The sequence below is a fragment of the Alosa sapidissima genome, chromosome 7 (genome assembly GCF_018492685.1).
Source record: "Alosa sapidissima isolate fAloSap1 chromosome 7, fAloSap1.pri, whole genome shotgun sequence".
Taxonomy (NCBI): domain Eukaryota; kingdom Metazoa; phylum Chordata; class Actinopteri; order Clupeiformes; family Clupeidae; genus Alosa; species Alosa sapidissima.
Genome location: NC_055963.1, coordinates 29,227,722 through 29,251,701, shown reverse-complemented (window position 1 = coordinate 29,251,701; position 23,980 = coordinate 29,227,722). Strand labels below are relative to the sequence as shown.

The 23,980-nt window shown below is 45.5% G+C and overlaps 1 protein-coding gene across 11 annotated transcripts in view; it reads left to right on the top strand.

Moving 5' to 3' along the window:
• The window catches only part of kif1b (kinesin family member 1B), a 68,597-nt gene that overhangs the window by 34,276 nt on the left and 10,341 nt on the right, over positions 1-23,980 (top strand). For 8 of the 11 annotated variants that reach the window (XM_042097024.1, XM_042097025.1, XM_042097026.1 and 5 more), the window contains 20 exons: positions 156-262; positions 726-809; positions 997-1,177; positions 1,376-1,448; positions 10,941-11,043; positions 11,875-12,023; positions 13,094-13,272; positions 14,029-14,175; positions 15,342-15,593; positions 17,220-17,338; positions 17,670-17,755; positions 18,224-18,353; positions 19,129-19,279; positions 19,547-19,637; positions 20,100-20,218; positions 20,542-20,597; positions 22,852-22,960; positions 23,110-23,176; positions 23,313-23,397; positions 23,596-23,701. In XM_042097024.1, coding sequence (XP_041952958.1) covers positions 156-262; positions 726-809; positions 997-1,177; positions 1,376-1,448; positions 10,941-11,043; positions 11,875-12,023; positions 13,094-13,272; positions 14,029-14,175; positions 15,342-15,593; positions 17,220-17,338; positions 17,670-17,755; positions 18,224-18,353; positions 19,129-19,279; positions 19,547-19,637; positions 20,100-20,218; positions 20,542-20,597; positions 22,852-22,960; positions 23,110-23,176; positions 23,313-23,397; positions 23,596-23,701 — 2,394 coding nt within the window. Of the gene's footprint in view, positions 1-155; positions 263-725; positions 810-996; positions 1,178-1,375; positions 1,449-3,970; positions 8,791-10,940; positions 11,044-11,874; positions 12,024-13,093; positions 13,273-14,028; positions 14,176-15,341; positions 15,594-17,219; positions 17,339-17,669; positions 17,756-18,223; positions 18,354-19,128; positions 19,280-19,546; positions 19,638-20,099; positions 20,219-20,541; positions 20,598-22,851; positions 22,961-23,109; positions 23,177-23,312; positions 23,398-23,595; positions 23,702-23,980 lie in introns of those variants that run through there. The other 3 variants (XM_042097031.1, XM_042097032.1, XM_042097033.1) reach the window with 2 other exon arrangements.

The window sequence follows — 23,980 nt, the reverse complement described above, 5'->3', positions numbered from 1 at the left end:
CCTCTTTTGTTCTTCCTCCTGCCATCCACTCCCCTGTCAATCTTCTTCCCTCTTGATAACTCTCCCTGGAGGATGAAGTGAGCACGTAGCCCCCCCCCCCCACCCACCCCCGTCCGTCCGTCCGTCTCTAAAATGGCTGCCTTCCCTCCTGACAGGGTGGGCCAAGCTGACGCAGAGAGGCGCCAGGACATTGTTCTGAGTGGAGCCCACATCAAAGAGGAGCACTGCATCTTCTGCAGCGAGAAGAACGGCAATGGAGATGGTAAGAAAGAAAACAAAACTATAACACTATAAAAAAAAAGAACTGAAGCACAGTTTGGGTGGGGCAGTGGTCAAACGGCAAAACAAAACTCAAGTGGGGTTGGGTGGGGTCGATGGAGTGATCTCAGTCATCTTTGCAGTGACCTCACAGTTTGAGAATGTTTTTATAAGATTGTCCCAACGCAACACACTTGTGGTTTTTAACAGACCGTTCGTTTTCAGTGGAAACTATGTTTTCTTGAATGGTTCTAAAAAAAAGAGGCCAACACATGAAAACCAAAAGAAAACTTTGTTGGAATACCAGCAATGTTCTCTTCTACCGACTGACATTGAGAAATACAGAGAAATAGAGGAATCTGTACACCACATGGATAATAATGAATGGGTTGTTTTGGAGCCTCTTGTGTTGAGTGTTGAATCTGGCCTGCTTTACCCTGACCCTGAAGGCTCTCTTTGTACTGCAGTGATCGTCACGCTGGTGCCTTGTGAGGGATCTGAAACTTATGTCAATGGCAAACGTGTCATTGATGCTGTACAGCTGCGGTCAGGTAGGTCACCTTTATTTAATAGAGATGTCCATACTCATACGTACTACCATCTCCATCCTCTGATTCCCAATCCAATGCGGCATAAATCCCAAAGCTCACTTGAGAATCTTAAGACTCAAAAGCTGATGGCAACGTCTTGAGTCTCTACGAAGCTGTCCTAAGAATCTGTCTGTTCACTCTCTTCAAGGAAACCGCATCATCATGGGGAAGAACCACGTATTCCGCTTTAACCACCCAGAGCAGGCGCGCGCTGAGAGGGAAAAGACCCCATCAGCTGAGACCCCCGTCGAGCCTGTGGACTGGACCTTCGCCCAGAGAGAGCTGCTGGAGAAACAGGGCATTGACATGAAACAGGAGATGGAGAAGAGGTATGGCTAGTTTTGATATTGCGACTGTTAAATGACCAACATAAATTGTGGTCAAGGTCAAGGTTGTGTTCGCTTTGGCCTTGGCTCTGTGCTCTCGGTCTTCTCTTACATTGTGACATTGCAATCTTCTAAACGGGCTTCAATACTTCTGGGCAAAAATTGCAGAAGAAAACCTACACTGTTTCCTTTTGTGTGTAGATTGACTGAAATGGAGATCTTGTACAAGAAGGAGAAAGAAGAGGCAGACCAACTTCTTGAGCAACAGAGACTGGTAAGTTCCTAGTCTTCAGTGAACTTCTGCTATCTGATATGATCCCAAAAAATGACAATAGCCAAGAATAGCATTTTGGTAGCTCAAGAAGACTGATCCAAAGTGGTATCTCTCTTTTTTGTGGAAAGTGACTGTAACTAAGTCCTTTTCCACATGGGACCTGCTGCGTCCATCACTGAAGTCCTTGTGAGAGGGAGGGGAGGGAGTGCACTGATGCAGGTCATTCTGCCTGTGTGGAGAATGATTTCATGAGTGGGTCGCTCAGCATCTTAGTCAGAGCCTCCCCACTGGCTCTGATGTCCTACCAGCACTAATTCTGCACTCTGATTTCTCTTGACTCCCTTAGATTATAGTATTTATGTTTGTGTGTGTGTGTGTGTGTATGTGTGTGTGTGTTGAGAGATTGTGTGTTTTTATTTGTGTGTGCTGTGTGTTAAGCACTCCTCTCTCAATGCATGGCTGACTTCTTTGCATGGAGTTCCACTCTCTCTTAATTGTTAATAGCTGTTAATAGGGGTGACAAAGAGGGTCAAAGCTTATACCACCTTTGTTCCCAGAATGGACTGATATTGAGTAATCAATGCCAAAGATGAAGATTAGAAATTGGTTGTGGATTATCATCAAAATCCTGTTGATTTTCTCTTAGATTTGAGACAGAACCTTGCACAACAGCATCTGAGAATAAACTAAATACGAAGTCAGGTTTCAATTTGTACTGAATTGAAAATGTAAGCCTTAACATTGGCTTTTTCAAATGGGAACGGAGCTCCCGCCCATAGAGTATTGCTTTGGTTCCGTTTGCTGCTTTTGCATGGTTTTTGTTTGTGTAGCATGTCCTCTCTCTTAACCGATTCCTGATTTTCTTGTTATGAAGAGGCCTTATGTCGCTATCCTAGTGTCACTGCGTTTGTGGCTTAAGACTTAAGTTGGGCTGGTTTGATGACAAGTCTGCTTTTTTTTTAAAAAGTCGTTGTTTTAGCTTAGCTTTCTGTTTTTCATCTTGAGTTCTTAGCTTCCCAATGCAGTTGCCGGTGTTTACAATGCATTGTGATGACGATAACCACAGATCTCTGCTGTAGTGTTCTTATTTTTGCCAAGACGTAGTGACAATGTGGTTTCTCATTGGCTTCTGCCGGGCAATTCCATGTGTCGTCCAAAAGTCTGTGTCGGGGCCGGATGCAGTGGGCACGCAGCCACGCACAAACACATACATCCCTTCAGGGGTCTGTTAAGTCAATGATGACAAGCACTCCAATGCTATGGTGATTTTTCCTCATTGTCTTTGTTATGCCCCCCCCCCCCATCCCTTCAAGTAGAAACACAACCTCCACCCAACACTACTCACTATCTTCACTTGAGCACCACACGATGAATGGACCCGTCTCCACCCGTGACCTAATCGCTGCCACAAAAAAAGGCCTCCACCTGTCCTGTCCTCTTGACAGCATCTGCTCGATCTGACTGATTTTGAAGTATTGTGCCTTGCCTACTCCGCACGAGGAGAGAACCAGAAATGAGAAACTGCATTTTCTCTGAACTAACTTCCTAACTGTAGTTGGATGAAACCGACGCTTTTAACCAAAAAGCTCCAGGCTGCCCTGTCTTCTAGCTTCTTCACTTCTTTTCTCCCCACCTCGTTTTTCTCCCCCTTCCTCCTCCTTCTCCTCCTTCTCCTCCTCCTCCGACCTCCTCTAACGTCTCATGCAGTTCTTGTGTCTTCTAACCTCACTGCTATCGCTAGATCCTCTCTATAAACCAGCTCTTCTTTCCCAAGGACTTAAAGTCGGGGGATAAGCTCTCCGAATAAGATCAGCTACCCTTTTTTGCATGCCCTTTTTCTGAAGCATGTTTTTTTGAGGGTGGGGTGGAAGTTTCAAAAATGGAGGAAAACAGGAAGTACTCAGAGTAACTTTGCAGAAGTGAGGCAGATCATCTAGCCCCCAGGACATGCCCCCACCTCCTTTTGTTGACTTTTTTTTTTGTTAAAACCATTATAGCCATATTTGCCTTTTACGTTAATATTAATATGTAACTTTGGGAGCTATATTGACCGTATTGTTCAAAAAATATTTTCCTTGCCTTTTACCAAAGCTTTTAACAGCTTTTTATATTCCTCTTGTGTGGGTGTAATTTACTCTCAACCACACAATGTGTGTTCATATGAACGGATTTAGTTTAGCGTGTAATGTATAGTGTAGTATAATGGCACACATTGACTCGTGTTTTTAAATGAAACTAAATTATCTAGTCTCTACTTAAGTCAGAAATATTGGACAGCTATCAGTTATAAAGAGACCATAGAGTCTAAAGATTGTTTTGCAATCTCCAAACGCTTACTATAGATGATAACATTTCCATAGCCCCTCAAAATTTTTTAGGCTCCCATTTTACATATTACTACCTGTTTCTATTAAAATCAGCTACATCCTTTTCGTTTGGATTTCTCCATGTTAATTTCCCTTTTTGTTCGGAACTTTTCCCCCCTGTTTTTTTGTTTTGTTTTTGTTCTGTTCCCCCTCAAGGACGGTGACTCAGATAGTGGCGATGACTCTGATAAGCGCTCGTGTGAGGAGAGCTGGCGACTGATTACCTCCTTGCGGGAGAAGCTGCCGCCCAGCAAGCTGCAGACCATTGTGAAAAAGTGCGGTCTGCCGAGCAGCGGGAAACGCCGCGAGCCCGTCAAGGTGTACAAGGTCCCGCAGCGCCGTCGCCTCACCAAGGACTCCAAGTGGGTCACCATCTCGGACCTGAAGATCCAAGCGGTGAAGGAGATCTGCTACGAGGTGGCGCTCAACGACTTCCGCCATAGCCGGCAGGAGATCGAGGCCATGGCCATCGTGAAGATGAAGGAGCTATGCGCGACGTACACCAAGAAGGACCCCAACGAGCGGGACTCGTGGCGAGCAGTGGCGCGGGACGTGTGGGATACAGTGGGCGTGGGTGGCGATGAGCGCATCGAGGATGCGCTGCTACCGCCTCCGACCAACGGGCGCGGCACACTCGGACTCGGACTTGGGCTCCCCGACATGGGCGACCTGAAGGTGCACATCGACAAGCTGGAGGATATCCTGCACGAGGTGAAGAAGCAGAATAACACAAAGGACGAGGAGATCCGCGCACTCCGCAACAAGATGGTCAAGATGGAGAAGGTGCTGCCTCTCATCTCCACCGGCGGTGGCGAGAGCCTGCTGGACAAGCCACCAGTCCAGGGCCGTGTGCGCAGCTCTAGCGAGGGCAAGGCTCCGGTGGAGGCCAGGTCGGACACAGGTCCGTCAAGCCTACTCCGGGAAGCGGACCGGGCAACCAAGCCTGGCGCAAGAGGAGGAGGAGGAGAAGGAGGAGGAAGAGGAGGAGGAGGAGAAATCGGAGGAGGAGGTGGTGAGGAGGATGAGGAGGCAGGCCAGCAGCGCAGCCGGCTGCGATGGATGCGTCAGGAGCAGGCGCGCCTCAAGAGCCTCCAGCAGCAGGAGATCACCCGGCAGCTGAGAAGGCAGAGCGGCCCGCACCGCTTCATCCCGCCCGAGGACCGCAAGCTGCGCTTCCCCTTCAAGAGCAACCCCAAGCACCGCAACTCCTGGAGCCCTGGCACACACATCATCATCACCGACAGCCAGGTGATCGAGCTCAAGGTGCCCAAGGACGACTTGCCGGAGGAGGACGGTGCCTCCGGAGGTGAAGGAGGATTGGGAGTCGTCATTAGGGAAGGAGGAGGAGGAGGAGAGCCCAAGGAGAGGCGGCCGATCGTGGTCCAGTCGCACCCTCCGCCTCTGCCCAGTCCCAGTCCCACTCCCACGCTTCAAAGGAGGGGCAGCCGAGACCTGGAGCGGAGCCAGAGTCACAACGAGGGCCACAGGCACGGCCACCAGGGCCTGGGGTCGCACGAGCGGGGCCGCAGCAACTCCCTGAACAGCCGCCAGCGCCCAGTCAGCTACATAGAGTCCAGCAGCAGCAGCGGCGACAGGAGGTCCCAGCAGCAGCAGCAGCAGCACCACCACCACCACCAGCAGCACCACCAGCACCAACACCAGCCACGGCACCACCAAAACCATCACTATCAACACCATCAACACCATCAGCAATACCAGCCCTACAACCACAACAACAGCAACAGCGGCCACTTCCAGGGACAGCACCAACTCCAGCACCAGCATCAGCAACCCCGCTCTGACCAGCCCCCCCACTGCAACAACTTCCACACTCCGCCCCGCATGCGTCGGCAACTGTCCGCCCCCAACCTGAAGGCCAGCAGGGAAACGACAGTGTGAGAGCAGAGGACCCATCGCTGAGTAGACTGGACACAGGGCCCAAGTGCTGGATTAAAGAATCTTTACATTCAGACATATACATATTGCCACACATACATGTGTTCGCACACACACACACGCATACACACACACACATGCATACAGTACACACACGCACGCACGCATGCCCGCCACGAACATGGCCACTATTTCATAGAAAGAATGAATCATTACTGCATTGGATGGCTTGTCCTCATTGAAATGAATCCTGCTACAGCTGTAGCTTTGTTTTGAACAGTCAGTTTTAGGTGTTTTGCTTGGTTCTCATTGCAGCAGTATGCGACAGTCTCAGTATTGCCATATTGATTGTTGCTCTCCCCATTCAAATCGACTGTTACAGTTGTTTGGACTCAAACAGCAAGTGAGTGCTCAGTTTTAAGGGACGCAAACAAACAGGTGACAAACAGGTGGGGTGTTGCAAAGCCTGGATTATTTTTAAAATATTTAGGATCAATGTCACATTTGTTTTATTTACTCCATGATTTTTTCAAGTGATTTTCATCTTGATTATCACCTGCATTGTCACCCACCATTTTGATGTGTTTCCTCCTGAAATAGTGGAGTTCTGATTGATGCAGCAGGCATTCAAGAGCAAATACTTCGATATTATCACTAGGTGCTAGAAGCAGGTCCTGCTTTTGTTGAGACAAGTCTACTCATTTCAATGTTATGGTCAAAATTGAATGTTCTTGCTAGATTCAATCATTTTTGTCCTGAAGATGTCCAAAAGATGCCGTAATAGCTGCCCAAGAACTTTAAGGAAAGAAAAGCCACAACTTAGTGTTTTTGAATGTTTGGTATGATCATATTGTTACAGAGATGCAGCTTATTCAAATGTGTGTCTGTTCACTTGTTTCTCCTGACAGCTATTGTAATTAATTCACTGTAGTTACTGATACTGGTGGCCTAATTCAGGAGGTCTTTTTTAAAAAGATAACAACTGAGGCTAGACTCATTGACTGATATATAGGAATGCTATGAGCTGGGAATCTGCCTTATTGAAGTAAATGAAGGATATTGAGGAGGTGCTTAAGGCAAAAAAACTTTTTTTTTAAAAAGTGCCTTAGCAATTCGCAAATGTATCGCTAACAGTAGTCTTCCCAACAGTTAAACTAGGCATAGAGATGGAGAACTCCCACACTGTTTTTGTATTCTATCCTTAATAACTGCCAGCCATGCACCACACATAGAATGTATGACTAAAGTGATTGATTTAGGAGCCTCAAAATTCCTCACCTATAACTACCATATCGGTGTCATAGTTTGTTATCTGATCGTTAAATCGTTTTTGATTGATAGGAAAATGACTGATGCTGAGAGACATTTTGTTAGTGTTTATGTTGGGATTCTGAGGTTTGACTGCCAATTTTTTTGAAGATTGAAGCATAGTTTTTACCCAGTCACATGACATAATGTTATCTGCTCCCTGCATCCAGTGTGGCATTTATTAGTGAATATGTCTGTTATAAAGACTAGATTTTTAAAAAGAGAAAACTAGACCTCACTCTAAGGGAAAGAGATGACTATGCTAGTCATGGTTTGGTTCACATTGTTGCCTCTCCACTGTCTGGAACACCACTATGAACTGTTATGCAGGGGGGGTTGGCCATGCTGTTCCCATGGAGATGTAGGCAATGTTCTGGAACAGTCTACTGAATCCCCCACTCACAATCAGCATGATTTGAATCACATTTATTTTCTGTGGCGGAGGGGGTGGGGGGTGGGGGGGGCTCTCGTTGAGGGAGCGCACAAAACAGGGCTTCCCAGGGGAGGAAGTCTAACAGAGGGTTGCCATGGTTTCCAGAAACTCCTCTCCAAAAACGTTGAAAGGAAAACAAGACAAGTCTATGCACGTCTAAAGCGTGGAGAGCAAAGAGTTTTCAGGATGAATGAATCTTTTTTTTTTTGGGGGGGGGGGGGGGGGGGTACTTTTGAATTATCAAGAAAGTTTAGATAAGTTTCACTGAACCGAGTGAATAATTTGCCTGTGCTATGCCACTGTCTCTTTCACATGCTGCAATCTTTCTCTTTATGCTCATACCCACCTTCACCTTTGGACATGGTTTTCTTACTCACTAGCCCTCGTCCAAAAGCCGCACAAATGACTTTCTTCTTTCTTGTGCTCAAACTTAAGCGTAACAGCCAGCACATAAATATCTGTGTCCATATGTGGAGTACCATAGCCCCCACACACACAGTTTAACCAAAGCTTGTTTGCCGTGAAGTGAGGTCCAGTAGAAGATGAAGGGTTAAGAACCCAGCTGCCCTTATTGCTCCCTTGCTTTCCTATGCTGCCTTATAAACATTGAACTCCAGTGTTTCCCTAATCATTGATGTTTTAATGATTGCGTCTGGACCACTGCTAAATCGAACCATGTTAATGATGATAAGCACATTATGCTGGACTTTTTTACAAAGAAACAGACGAATCAATACTATTATGTCACAGTTAAGATGTTGCCTTAGTTGCTTCTTCCAGTGTAGTGCCTCAAAGGACACAATGCTGCTTTAGCATCTCACCCAATCTATGCATGGCTTCTGAGCAAGACTACATAAGCGCTTGGACACTCGCAATCTGACTATCTACGCATGCCTTTCAGTATGTACTGTATGTTTCCACCCCATGAAAAATATTGCCTTTGATAATGAACAATACTGTGTTAACCGGTGCTGAAGGCCACTCCAAGCACAACCAGGAGGATGCTAGTGCCCTTGTAAAAAATGAACAGTGATATTGTTCTTTTGAAAGTATATATATATCTATAATATACTTACTGTTCAGTGTTTGTTTGTTTGTCTGACTGTTTACCACGAGGCAAAACGAGTGCCTCAGGACGGCCAATGCCAAGATGCTTCTGTGAAAGCTGCCAGAGCACTTTTTTGTGCAATGAAACAAACTTGTTCACAAGGACTTCTGCTGGGTTTAAAGGCAAAACACAAAGGGTGTCAGCGATTGTGTTTCACTATGTGCTGAGTATACACTACAGACATTTTTGACTGAAAAAAAGGTTTGACTCAAATAAACTGGCATATTTGAATTGCTTTGTGTATTGGTGGTCTTCATCAGCTAATTATAGACTTGTTGAGGTATACTGCAATAATTATTATTATCATATATCATATTCAGTTTCCCAACCTTGATTCACTCATTATTAGGCCTATTTTTGAAGGCCATTTTGAAGCTGGTAGACTAAGGTTAATACACCCGTGTGTCCATATTTTCGTTTTGTTAAAAAATCATATGCATCCATTCCTGTACCACTAGTAATGTGAACGAGCACAGGCTAGCTGGCTAGCTTACAACCTGTTTTTCCCACCATAAATAAGTGGATACTGTACACATTTGTTTAGTTACAGCACAGTGAAAACGTGTGTCCTTGTGCCTCTCATCAAACAGTTGCCCTTTATTTGTGGTTTTGATCAGACTGAAGTTAATTCAAAGGCTTAATTACCCATCTTCATTTTATACTTGCAACCAAAGGTTGTACCAGTCAGTGCACACATACTTTGGCCAAATTGTATCCAAAGATGTGTGTAAAGATAGCTTACTGATGTCTTTGGGATCTAGGTAATGTTGGTATAGTCGGTGGACTTCAACATGGATGCTGATCTGACCCATATTTCTCGGTGAACTCTGGTTGCCCAAGATTACATTCTGAATTATTTAGTTAGGGGCGACAAAAATACCAAACTAGACATAATGAAAGAAGACAGAAATAAGAGCCTGTCCAGAGAGTTCAAGGCATAGGCTTACTGCCAGCAGCCTAATCAAGCCACCATGGTCTTGGTCAGAAATGATGTATTAGCTCTCAAGAAATAACTCCACTTTCTGGTCCAAAGAAAATTGCATTTAATGTGAGAACAAGTACTGATTTTTTTACTTTAAAAAATGATTGCACATTATTACTCATTCCAATGGCGGTCCAGTGGTAAGCTTCAGTGGACCCAAAGCACTGCAGATCCAGATAGCTGCTAGATATCTGTGTAATGCTGTCCTTATCGTGCCAAACTATGTTGGATGACTGCATAGTAAACAGCCTCTCAGATGGTCCCTTTCCCTCCCATGCCTACTGCTTCCCTCAGAGTCATGCCTCATTAATGTCGCATTATGGTAATTAAGCGTCATTAGGGTCAGCCCTAGTTCTGCCACAGTGGTCACCATGGCATCGTGCACTGTAAACAGGGCCTGTGCTGCTGGACTGGGCCCATCTTTTCTGCAGATAGGGCCAGTGTCGCGGGCAGGAAAGGGTTAACGCTCTGGAAGCGAATCAAAAGGCCACACTGTTGCTGCCAGAGCTGAACAAACAGGATGAGCTCACCGCCATCCCGGCTGGTGACCAAGTGATGGGAGGCGTCCGAGGGGGCCCCCTCCGGGTTAGACGAGCGATACACAGGCGCAGTGCAAACCACCACTGCCACCACCACCACCACCACCACCATCCATCCACCCATCCTATACACCCTCCACAGCACGGCTTTCACATGATCTTCCTCACCATTCACATGTAGTCCCAGAGGGCTGAGAGCAGAGTTGGTGCTGGGGAAACTGTAAATTGACTCTGGGTAGAGTTCTGTTCAACATTGCTGAGCCGAGTTAGTGGATGAGCTTACAATGGAAGAGAATGTGTATATTATAGTATCAGAAGTGGGCTTGAAAAGAGCCATATTCCAAACCTGAATTAAAACCTCAGCATGCACGTAGTTAATTAAGCGTATCTTATGAGTTATGGTTTGTATATTATATTATAGTATTTGTTTATTTTCATTAGGCTATTTATTGCATTGACATGATTGTTTATTATTGCTGTTGTCATTAATGTAGTCTTACCAACTTTTTAAAACTGTTCACTGTTAATTTAACTATTGTATTGTTTTATTTGTAAGTCGCTTCAGACAAAAGCGTCTGCCAAATCCCATAACCATAAGCATAAAAGGACTTCTCCCCTAGTTACTGATTAGTTTTAAACCGTATTGGCAAGTAAATGGAGCCTCTACTGTATAATACTTGTCAGGTTCAATACCAAAGCCCTCCAGCAGAGCTTTCTGACTAATTGTTGAATGTTCCAGAGGCCTCTCCGGCTCTGAGCTGTTGTGTCTGTTCCCGTCTGTACGGCCTCTGCTGGCCTGTGTGCACTGACGGGCATTGTGTTTGCTTCTCTTTGCACCTCTGACCACGCGTGTCCCACAGGTATACGAGAGCAAGTTACAGGAGCTTCAGAAGCAGGTGGAGACCCGCTCACTCGCTGCGGAAACACCCGATGAAGAGGAGGAAGAGGAGGAGGAGGAGGAAGGTAATTTAAAGCCTAGTCCCATCATTATCTTTCACAACACAAACAAATCGACAGCTCAAGTAACATAGTTTTTCTGACAGATAAACTCTAAAATGATTCCAAACTAACAACCCAAAAGCAATGATGAGGTTGCACACACAATTTTTATAGAACTGGACTCTATCACACCTGTTTATTTTTGGCCAAGTCAGAAACACACTTGTCAATGTTTCGGCTGCATGGCCCTCATCAGAGCAGGAAAGAAAAAAGATTTTGTAATTTAGGTTTAGCACCACACACAACTACTGGGAAGGTGCATCCTCTACAACAGACAAAAAAACAAAAAACTCTAAAAGGTGCTCGTATTGCCAGATGTAGAAAATATTAAAATATATTAGTTTAAACGCAATAATGTTGGGAAAAAAAAATTGATACAAAAATACATTCAAAGGACAGTGATAACATTTTATCATAGCAATTTCAATTTCAATTTAATTTCACTTATAGAGCGCCAAAACATTACACATGTCTCATGGCACTTTACAGAATCTTAGACAATCAGAGAAAAGAAATAAGCAAATAGCAAATAAGGAATTAAAAAACATTTGATCTAGACTAACGAAAAGCCTAAGTGCAATTATCGAAGGACCCACCAGTGATACAATTTACTCAATACATTTGCCAACTTAATGCTAGTGAACTGCACCCGCTCCAGAGAAGAGAGAATGGTTTCTATTAATTACAGAATATTTAACTGTCTTTGGGTAAAATGTGTTGAATCCTAATTTAAGGTATTTAAGTGTATATGTGAGTTGATAAGGGTCAGCTCATGTGGTGACCCCATTGTTGCAGTGCCGTGGACCCAGCATGAGTTTGAATTGGCCCAGTGGGCCTTCAGGAAGTGGAGGTACCACCAGTTCACCTCGCTGCGCGATCAGCTGTGGGGCAATGCTGTGTACCTCAAGGAGGCCAACGCCATCAGTGTAGAACTCAAGAAGAAGGTATGGCCCACACATCACATGCCTACACCCCATCTTATATTGTGAAATGCATTGCTAAACACACCTGTTACACTACTGTAAGAACATCATGGTTATGCCAGGCCTCTATGGTTACACCAAATCAGATTCTAAACACAAGCTACTGTGGATCTTCTCATTTATTAACTAAATCTTTGTCAGGCTTTTGGAGGAGAGAAATACACCCTAGAAGCATTAACTGCTTTTTCTCATCAGCACTGATTGATGGTTGGAGTCCAGACTCTAATGAATAGAGTACCCCCCCCCCCCCCCCCCCCCCAATCCAGTCCCTGTTAGTTGGATTTCTAGATCATTCCGCCTCGCCCCTTCTCCCCTCTCCTCTGTTTCACTCTTTCCCTTTATGCTGGAGTGCCAGTGATATATCCTCTGATTACTGAACATGGCAGCTTCCGGGAGCCAGGTCATAAATGTCAGACAGAAAGTAAATGTTCTCGTTTCCCCACCGTGCTTTTCGATCCCTTGCTCTGCTTGCTTTTTATTTACACCCCGACCTTTCCCCCGCTCCGGAGATATTACCTCAGAAGACCTCCCTAGCAGCAGGCAGAGCGAAAGATATTTCATGGAAGTCAAAAAGTGCCTTGTGCTCTGGGGTTTTGATTCTGAGTAGTGTGATGACAGTGTGGGTGATAGGATTTAAAAAAAAAAATGTATTTCTAAATTTGCATTTATTCATATGGATGAAGTGGTTGAACCGAAATGAGGCCGAATAGAATCAAGCATTTAAAAACTGAAGGATTACCATGGGGAAGGTTGTAGTACAGTTTCGGGTGCAGCAAAACTGCAGAGAGTGAGAACGCTCCATTTTGATACATCAGTGTATACAGCATCTCGAGCCAACAGCTAGATTCACACAAAACACATACTCCTGAGCAGGTGAATGAGCTAATACAATTTCTTCTCTTTTTCCCCAATTTGTCTGTCTCTATCCTTCTCTCTTTTTTACTATTTGTCTGTTTCCATCTGTGTCTGTCCATCTCCCTGCTGCCCCCTCTATCTTGCCCTGCTGCCCCCTCCATCTTGCCCTGCTGCAGGTGCAGTTCCAGTTTGTGCTGCTGACGGACACTCTGTACTCGCCTCTGCCCCCGGAGCTCCTGCCGCCCGAGCCCGAGAAGGACCGCGACCTGCGGCCGTTCCCCCGCACCGTGGTGGCCGTGGAGGTGCAGGACCTGAAGAACGGCGCCACGCACTACTGGTCGCTGGAGAAGCTTAAGTAAGCAGAGAACGGCTGGCCTGCACCCACAGTGGCCTACGCAGGCCTGCACTTCAACAGTGTCTCTGTCTCTTGTCAATTCTGTTTCTTGTCAGTTATTTTCTGCGTGCATTGCATTCCTGGCTCCTCTGTTTGGAGAAAGGCGCTACACAAATCCAAATTATTATTAATACTTAATGAACACATGAGTGAGCACATGAATGGTCAAAAAAGGCACATCACATCCAGCCATCAGTTAATCTGAGGTGCTGGAAAGAAATCTGAGTGAGACAAATGAAAGAGAGACTCTCCCAATTTAAAAAATGTGTTTTTTTTTTTTTTTTTTTTTTTTTTTACCAGCACATGTGGTAAACATTAAAAAACATTCTACACTTGAACACACACACACACAGCCCAGCATTCAACGCTGTACTTGGCCCATAACTTTGAGTTTTGTGGAATATGCCTTTGACCCTAACCATATTAGTCTAATTGCAGAATGAAGTTTCTCCCCCACAATGGCAGCATTGAATTACATTTAAAGGCTATGATTTATACGTAGCCATTTAGCAGACAGTTCCAGCTGTAGCCATTCATTACACTTTCAGTCTGAAAAATGCATTAGTTCTTTGGCCGCTGGGAAACCGAACCAGTGACCTTCTGCCAGGCTCAGTCTGACTCTGGCACTCCAGATGTAAATTTTCTGTAAATAAAATCCCTTATTAAAGTCCAGTCTGTGTGACACTGACCCAACCATGCTCTGCTGTGGGTTTGCAGGCAGCGTCTGGAACAGATGCGTGAGATGTACGACCGGGCGGGGGAGATGGCCTCGTCCAACCAGGGAGCGGAGGAAGGCGGCGAGGGGGCACTGACGGGCAGCGACCCCTTCTACGACCGCTTCCACTGGTTCAAGCTGGTGGGCAGGTAGGACTCTGCTCGCTATGACCTTATGAGCCCTATGATTTGTGATGCTGCTGAAGTCATCTGTGTGTGTGTGTGTGTGTGTTTGTGTGTGTGTGTGTGTGTGTGTGTGTGTGTGTGTGTGTAATGTATTTACTTAGACTCTAAGCGTAAGCATGTAAGAGTGTTTAATGAGACACCGAGTCAGGGGTGGGTGGTGCGCTCTCCCTTCTCTCAGGCAGAGGGGAGGAAGGAGAAGGGGGGTGAAGGGGGGGTCTTCATGAATCATTCATTAAGCTCATTTATCCTGCAAGCCTTAGGTCATCTACATCCACCTCTTTTCCACTCATTTATGTTTATGTATACTGTATACACACACACACACACACACACACACACACACACACACACACACACACACACAGTTTATAAATAATAATTTGCTTTGTTCAGTTTTGTGTTTGTCCCTCTTATGTTGTTGTAGTTGGTGTTTTTCTTTTGACTTACTTTGTTATTTGTACTTCAGTTATTTTGTTTTCATTCAAGGTTTCATGTATTTTTTTTTTTTTAGTTTGCCCCTCTGTCATTGTCATTTTTTATAAGCACATATGTTTTATTCAAGTATGTTTATTTTGAGTGTCACTCTTTGGTTATTTGTCTATTATTTCTGGATTCTTACATTGCCCTGCCATTGTGTTTTGGAGCATCCATATATTTCATTAGAGCACATCTCAAACTCACACATCATATTTGCTCTGCCATAGCTATGTTCATAGGCACCCATTTGTGTTTTTTAAATTAGAATTATATTGTAAACTATGGTTCCATTTAAAAAAAAAAAAAAAACGTGACTGTGAGGTCTAGGAGAATATGACTACTCTGTGCTAATGGAATGTTCTTGAATGCCAGTTCTTTTTTCCATGTCTGCCCCTGGGAAGGAATGTCCATTTGCTTACATGCTCTGTGACCGTTGATGAGAGCTCCGTCTGTCTGTCTGTTAGTCTCACTTTCCTTCTGTCTGTCTCTCGCTCTCTTACTTTTTCTCTCTATCTGCCTCTCTCTCTCTCTCTCTCTCTCTCTCTCTCTCTCTCTCTCTCTCTCTCTCTCTTTGTTCCTTCTAACCACTGTTGTTACTGCTCTGCATTTCTGTTGCCGCCCCACCCCACCCCACCCCACCCAACACAAACCAGCTCCCCCATCTTCCACGGCTGCGTGAATGAGCATCTGGCCGACCGCACGCCCTCACCCACCTTCTCCACGGCCGACTCGGACATCACTGAGCTGGCCGATGAGCGCCAGAGCGAGATGGAGGACTTCATGGATGACGAGGCCTTTGTTGACGACACTAGCTCAGACGCTGGCACCGAGGAGGGCTCGGACCTGTTCAGCGACGGCCAGGACCCCTTCTACGACCGATCCCCCTGGTTCACCCTGGTGGGAAGGTTGGTGCTAAATGGGCCTGTGAGGGGTGGAGGCTGGAGGGGGTGGAGAGGGAGGCTGAGGGAGGTCAGGGAGGAGGCGCTGGCTCTTCTCAAACATAAGGTCAAGCCCATATTCAGTACATGTTTGCAGCAGCAGCAGGGAGGGAGTTGACCCATAGGTCAGTGTTGAGAGTCAATGCACTGGTTTCATCCATAGCCATACAGCAAAACTCTACACACTACTTTTAGCACATATGTTCTTAACTAAGGGAAAATCATACACGTGTATACTAAAACACATTTAAAAATATAAAGTGAGACATGTCCCAGGTTTGAATGGGAGGAAAGACCACTACACACCATTAGTGTCTTAGTTCAGCCAGAAATACATCAGGTCAGAGGGTCAGTGGCAAAGTCAGACAGAGCGGAGATCAGAGCTGGCAGTGCCTCCCCTCACCCTCACCCCCCACCTCCCCTTCTGTTGTGCCCAGAGTGTTGCTTCATCCCATCCCCTCGTCCTCGCCAGCTGCATTAACCAGTCTCCATCTGTGTGCGTTGGGTTGGGTTGGGCTGGGTTGGGCTGGGCTGGGCTGGGCTGGGCCTCTCCACTCACACACTCATCCACGTGTGTTATCCTCATTGGTTCTCCTGTATCTGTTACTCATCGTGTTTCTCATCTATCCTGCTTTCACATCCATGTAATATTATTTTATTTGCTTTTATGTTTTTATATACAGTGTATATATATATATATTTATATTGTTGTGTTCTATACTGATGTCATTGGTTTCCATTTATAAAAGGCTATTTTGAGTCTCTTGAATGATGGACAGAGAAATAGAGAGGGAGGCTAGAGAGAGTCGTGTGTTGTAGCCTTCAGTGCTGTCATCATGGGATCTGCGTCACTGTGACTTCACTGGTTTGGCAGTGTGATAACTCTTTTCTTCTCCTCTCCTCCTCTCATGGCCTTGAATCTCGTGGGAGGAGGGGGATGGTACTCTCTTTCTTTCTCTCTTGCTCTCTCTCTCTATCCTGCTCTCTCTCTCTCTCTCTCTCTCTCTCTCTCTCTCTCTCTCTCTCTCTCTCTCTCTCTCGCGCTCATATCTCTATACTCACACCCACACACATACACACTGTACAAATCACTTCACATCCGCCAGTGTTAGTGCTATGCAAGCCTCTACTACAGCTTTGTTACCAGGGAGCATAATAGCTTGATTTGAGTAGCTTGATTATATCATTCAACAGACTCAAAACCTCTTTTAATTATGTTCACCTTATTTTATTTTACTGCTTTTTGTTTAAAAACATCATTTGCCATACTGTGTCTCCAGTTTTTGCTTGATTTGTCTAGACCTGTGTACAGCTGTTTTTTAGTTGTTCTGTTAATCCATTTTCCCAGTACGCTCATGGCCATTCTAATGAAATGACTTAAACGATTGCTTTGCCCTTTCTGTGACTGGGTTTGAGTCATCGCAAGTAACACGTAGATAGGCTACATCTGTTTGTAATAGAGTCTTGTGTCCTAATGAGTTTGTTTCTTTGACGTGCTCTAACTTCATTAGAGTAGAATCTGATGGTGTGTGTGTGTGTGTGTTTGTGTTTGCACATATAGCTAAAAGGCTTTCTCTGCTCTACCTCCTCTAGGGCTTTTGTGTACCTGAGCAACCTGCTATACTCAGTCCCCCTGGTGCACCGTGTTGCCATAGTAACGGAGAAGGGCGACGTGCGGGGCTTTTTGCGTGTAGGGGTCCAGGCCATTGCAGGTCAGTGCTGCTCATTTCACGGTGGACACTGAACTTGTGGATAGATTCAATGCGGCTATTTGAAAAAGTCTTTGTATTAAACATGTCTAGATTTTTTTGGCTGTATTCGGCTGTATATACCTTTTTGGTGTTGGCTGTATGTCGTTTGATTGTATCCAACAACATTGTACTAGATTCTAAATATATTCAGGTAATACATTTCAAAATTAAATATTCAACACTGAAAACTAGCCATGAAGCAATTCTGTTTTGTGAATGAAAATGTACATCTTTCAGAGAATAATTAGTGCAGACAAGCAGTGTGGTTTATTGTTTTGTTAACTCTCCACAGCTGATGAGGAAGCTCCAGACTATGGCTCAGGAGTAAGGCAGTCAGGCACGGCTAAGATCTCCTTTGATGACGAGTACTTCAAAAAGGTGAGTAGGAATGGCCAACTGTTTATTGCCTTTAAAAGTAATTGGATCTTGTTTGTAACATATTCCATGGCATTGTTTTCCTTATCCAAGGAGCACATTGTGAAACACTTCAGACAGTAATGCAGAACAATAGAGGGATTGAGGCTTTTTCACTGCAGAAGCGCCCGAGTAGAGTTCACATAGGTTCAGGCCTCTGTCCTAAATTTCAGTTGAACAAGTAGATCCTGACATTTCTATTAGCCTGTGCTGCTACCCATTGACTGAATACTTTATCACTTGTTATGTCAGGGGACAGCTGGGCCAATTTACTATTGTTTAATACTTCTCTCTTTCTCTGTCTTTCTCTCTCTCTCTCTCTCTCTTTCTCTTTCTCTCTCTCCATCTTAATGTATTTCTTGTGGACTTTCACATTCTCTCTCCATCTCTCTTCTCCTCTGTCTCTTCTTCCCTCGCTTCCTCCCTTCACAGGCCGATTTCTCCACCACGGCCATGACCCGCTCTGGGATCTCTCTGGAGGAGCTGCGCATTGTGGAGGGCCAGGGTCAAAGTTCAGAGGTCATTACACCCTCAGAGGAGATGAACAGGATGAATGAAATGGGTAGGTGCCTGCTTTGTGTGGTGGCATGCGGGCAGATGTCCCTATTGAAGGCCCAGACATTGTCGTGTCTTTGTTTGATTAACTTTATGAGACATGTGCGAGACATGCAGCAAATAAAGCTCCTAGTTATTGTAATGACGTGGGGGGGGGGGGTGGAGTGCAGGTGACCTTAAAAAAGTCCAAAAGTTCTGTGGATTTTGTTAAGTGGTGGTCCTGTCTTCGTACTGAAGTATAGGTTGTATCATCATAAGTTCTGTGGTATGTCTTGTGTGGTGTTGCTGCCATGTTACCACAACGAAGAAAAGCGAGTGACGCCGCAAATCTGCTCCTCATATGGCCACTCAATAAAACATGGCCAACATGTATTTTCAGCTCAGGAACATGATGAGTGTGCAGTATTTCTTGACTCAACGTTTCAGTCATGCCGGCTGGTTGACCGTGCATAAACCTAACAGCCCAAAAACATGTTTTATAGTTAGTTAGTTAGTTACTAGTAGGTACTTATATTTACATTTTCATCAGCTTGCATTCCTTCCTTTTAAATAATTTGTTCATAATGTTCATACCAAAGTAATAACTAATGCATCTAGAACACTGATTTTACAGACATTATGTACTTATTTATTTTAACCTTAATAAAATACTTTGATGATCATTTCATGATCAGTTGATGATGATCAGTTCATATTGACCTGCTAGAGCATTATATTAGTCTATCGTGTCTGGACTCGTGTTTCTGAGTTGTGTGTTTGCGTTTGTGTTGTGTCCCCATCAGACCTGAAGCTGGGCAATGTGGAGGGGAAGCTGGTCCATGGCGAGGGTCTAGCGGGCCAGCTGGAAGTGGGCAGCATCTTTACCTTCCGCGTGACTGTCCTGCAGGCTAGTGGCATCCTGCCTGAGTACGCCGACATCTTCTGCCAGTTCAAGTGAGTCTGATACAATTGTGATTCCATCTTTACAATGTTTTTCTTCTTGTTTATGTGTGTGTATGTGTGTCATATAAGATACTGGATGTCTGCATTTTCACGTGGATAGATAAAGTATCTATCTGTCTGTCTGTCTCTATTTATCTATCTTTCTATCTATTACCACTGGCACCATTGCTATGGCAACCCATTATCAACAGTGTGTTCAGGTGAGGTGTTATTTATTATAATGTGGTAACTGGCCTTTGGTTCTGTCCTCTCCCGCAGCTTCCTCCACCGCCATGATGAGGCCTTCTCCACAGAGCCCCTGAAGAACACCGGCAAAGGCACCCCACTGGGCTTCTACCACGTCCAGAATGTGAGTGACTCAGCCTTTGTGCCTGCTGTGTCTGTGAGCGTGTCGAAGAGTGAGAACTTCAGAGAGAGAGAGAAGAGAGAGAGAGGAGAGAGAGAGAGAGAGGGAGATAATCCTGAAGGAGGAATGAGAACTTTACAGAGAGAAAGAGAGAGAGTTCTGAAGAAAGGGTGAGAAGAGATGAGGGAGGAGGAGGAGGACGTAAAAGTGTGAAGAGAGGAATGGAAAAACACCAGGAGCATCAATATCCCTGCCCTGGAAATGTCACCTCACTACACCCAAAGAAAAAAACAAATCTGTGAAGAAGTGGTTTGAACTGTGAGGCAAGGGCAGTGTTTTTATATAAGCAGCTTTCGGCCATCACCAGTGTTTTGGTGTTAGATACTCTCTGATCCCATGTTATTAATCTGGGCGCCAAGGTGATGTAATCCCTGTTGACCTGAGCTCTCCTCTGCCCCAAAACAGGTCTCTGTGGAGGTCACCGAGTCTTTCATCGAGTACATCAAGACCAAGCCCATAGTGTTCGAGGTTTTCGGCCACTATCAGCAGCACCCGCTCCACTTCCATGGCCAGGATCTCCTCAGGTAAGGCAGCCTGACCGCTGTATCCCACAATACAGCACACATGGATCTGGACATCAAGACCAAACCGGTTAGGGTCACTGCGGAGACTAACATCAGGGCTAAACGTTTCAGAATTCAGGCATGGGCCAAAGAGAGAGCTAGACAGCTAGAAAAGAGAGAGCATGGTTAAGTAGAAAAAGCATCTGTTGTGGTTAGTGAACAAGTGATAAGAACACTTCACATTCCAGTGGAGGTTTGCTTTGATGTTTTGCATAAATATGCATCCCTATTCCTCAGATGGATTCGTTAATGACCTCTAATGAGTCTTCTTTTTGCCTCCTCAGCCCTATCCAGTCCTCAAGGAAGTATTACCCCCCACCAATGCCTCTGTCCAAACCAGGTAGGTCACCAGAGCCTTACCATTTTTATTTTTCCAAAACACACTTTTATATAAGTATTTTTGTTATCTCTGCCTGTCCAAGTATGGAAATTTGAAAAAAGGACCATGTCCTGCCCCTTGTGCTGTTCTCCAGCCAGAGCAGTGGTACGGAGAGGAGTGAGGAATGTACTATTTGCATAATTAAACACATGCTTTGAATAATCCCGGCCCCGAGCAGTCTCTCCCATTTCCATGCTGAGCATTATCATAAGTAATTACATGAGTCATTAAAGCGGGATGAGGGCGAGATCAAGCGGTGAATGGGCAGGCCTCTCCTCTCCTCTCCTCCCCCTCCTGGGCACTCCTGATCACAAAGGGGGGTTCAGGGCCGCAGGTTGTGTGAGCAGGGGGAGAGACTGGAGCAACCCCAGCACCAGAGGTGGCAAAGCACGTCAGACAATCAAACACAAACAGAAGGGATGTTGCCTTAAGGGCTAGAGCCTCTCCTGTGTAAACTCGATTAGCAGTCAGGGTGGATGAGTTCACAACCTTAACAAAAACACCATCCAAACAAAAGTGTGATGACTGTCTACAGTCTGTGATCTCATTGGTACATGGAGAGCCATACCAGGCGCTACATTAAAAAAACAGATATGGATTCTTTCTCTATAATTTTCTGGACTAAATGCAATACCCTGGAACATAATTATCCATTATCACTACCCTTTATCTCCATCTTTATTTTTCATTTCATAACACTTGCATGTTTAATGTTTTTGTTTTCCTTTTTTCACCCCCTCCTACCACCCTTTTCCATCACGTTCAACTAACCCCACATCCCCCTCATGCTGCATGACCCCCTCCGCCCACGTCAGACCACGCCAGAAAGATCGAGCTGATCAGGTACCTGATGAGCGGGTACGTGCACGGGCAGGTGTTGGACACGCTCTCGGAGCATGCCAACGCGCTGGCCTCCACCGCCGTGGCCAGCCTGGAGGACGGCGCCGACCAGCTCTCCCACTTCCCCTTCCTGCCCGTGCCCAACAGCCCAGCCCAGGCATTGCCTAAGCACGATGGTTGGTACCGCTTGGCACACTCAAGGGTGTAGAGAGAGCGAGAGCGCGCTGCCCCCTGTGTAGTGCCACCCCGTGATGTGTGCTTAGTGTACCCCAGTGGCTGTGCCCCCCCCCAAAGGTCCCTGTCCCTGCTGCCCTGAAGTAGTTAAGCCGTATGGCGGGCATGAGAGTGGAGTTTGTAACAGATATTGCCATGGCTGTGATTCCTTCCCTCCTTCCCTGGCTGTGTTAGTTAAGAAAGGAAGTGAAGTGATAAAAAAGGGATCAGTCTCTTCTGCTGCTTATCCCTTCTGTCGACTCCCCTTCTCAGCTGGAGGTAGTGGTAGATATTAGCATTCCCACTGTTGGCAGCTGTCTCGTGTCATTGTCACAGAGTCGCTGACTCTTTGATGTCTCGTTCCCTCGGTAATGCCGTTTGATGTCAGATGTTTTGTGCAAAGGAAGCTGCCTTCTCCGTGTTCACTAGCTCAGTTGGTCCCCAGCAGATGCAGGATTCCCTCGTAGTCCCCAGCGAGATTTCCAAAGAAGTTGTGGTGTTGTAATGATTCTGTTTTGTCGGCGTGACGACTCCATTACACAGGTACTGCACTAGAGATACTGGACGTTAAACCAGAGGGTTTAGTGTGGCTCGCTAGTCAGCTGTCCACATAAACCACGTCAGGACACATTGATTTTGCTGGGCTGCAGACCGTCTGTGGATCTGATGGAGACTAATAAAAAGCGTCTGAAGTCATTTTCTTTAATCCCTACCACCTCCATCCACCAGCCACCATAACCATCCATTTCCCTTCTCTACAAAGCACTTTGGGTGGCTTGAAAAGCGCTACATAAAAGCAATATGTTTTTCCACCGTTATCTCCCATCTCAGCCCCTCACGTTACTCACCCCTTAACAGCCAGAGATGTGCTTAGGAGCTCTTTTCTGTCTGTCTCGGAAATGGCCCGACAATGTAGTGTGTAACAGCTAGTATGGATTTTGGCAACTGAGTCTCGCCTCATCAATGTTTTAATAAATTAAGCTAGGCAGCGTGGTGGGCTGGGAAGGGTTTGCGGTGTCCTGCCGCGGGCTATGTTTCCACTGGGTTGTGTGACCCTTGCTGACCCACAGTCACAGCTCCGTCTTCTCCGTGGTGGGTAATGTCATTGTTTTCCCTTCCTGGTTGGTTTCTCATGCGCCGTTCTCTCCATCTATCTCCCCAGTTCCTGCTACCAAGCTGAACACCATCAGCAAGTCCAACCTGGGCCAGTGTGTGAGCAAGTACGACCTGCTGGTGTGGTTTGAAATCAGCGAGCTGGAGCCAACTGGAGAGTAAGCATGACCTGATCCAGCGCCGGCCTGAAATGAAATCAATTCTGCTCTTATATAAACGGACTTAACTGACATAACTTCACATTCAGTATGAGGTCATTAAAGATTTGTCGTGTGTAATTAGTTTTACTTGTGTCTCATTTTTCCAGGTACATCCCAGCTGTAGTGGATCACTCAGGTGGCTTGCCTTGCCATGGAACTTACCTGCTGCATCAGGTTAGTACCCCCTAGTGGAGGGGAGGACACATAGCATGCACTGTTACACAAACATCTCTGGTAGGGAAACATCTCCTGCACTGTTATACAAACGTCTCTAGTTGAGAAATACAATGGTGTGTGTTGTGTTCTTTAGGGTATCCAGCGTAGGATCACGGTCACCCTCATCCATGAGAAGGGCAGTGAGCTGCACTGGAAGGATGTCAGGGAGCTGGTGGTTGGTGCGTATTACCCGTTGCACCCATTTTCTTTCCTCTCCGCTCTGTCTGCGTGTGGATAGGGATTGATAGTGAATAGCACCATTCTGTTTGGATTTCTGGTTTAACAGATCTTCATCTGCCATATTATGTATACAGTAACATAATCAAATGATCTGACTAAGAGTATATACAATGACTGATAAATTGATGCTTGAACAGGTCGAATTAGGAACAAGGCAGAGGTGGACGATTCTGCAGCAGATGCAGTCCTATCACTCAACATCATATCAGCCAAAAACATCAAGTCCTCTCACAACTCCAACAGGTACTCAACACACCTGATACGCACTATTAAAGCAGTCAGTCAATTTCAGTGGACACATATAGTTTTCAACAAAGCAGCAACCTCTCTTTATGGGTCATTATGCCTATGCATTACACAGTAAAGTTATACATTAGATTATTATGTTTGTGTATTGTATATAGAACCAGGTGTCCTGGTAGTTGTAAGAATTGCTGTTGACCGTTGTAGTTAGACGGAATGCAGACGGAATAGATTTTGAATAAGGAGGCGAAATAATACTCTGAATAATTGCGTTGTCAT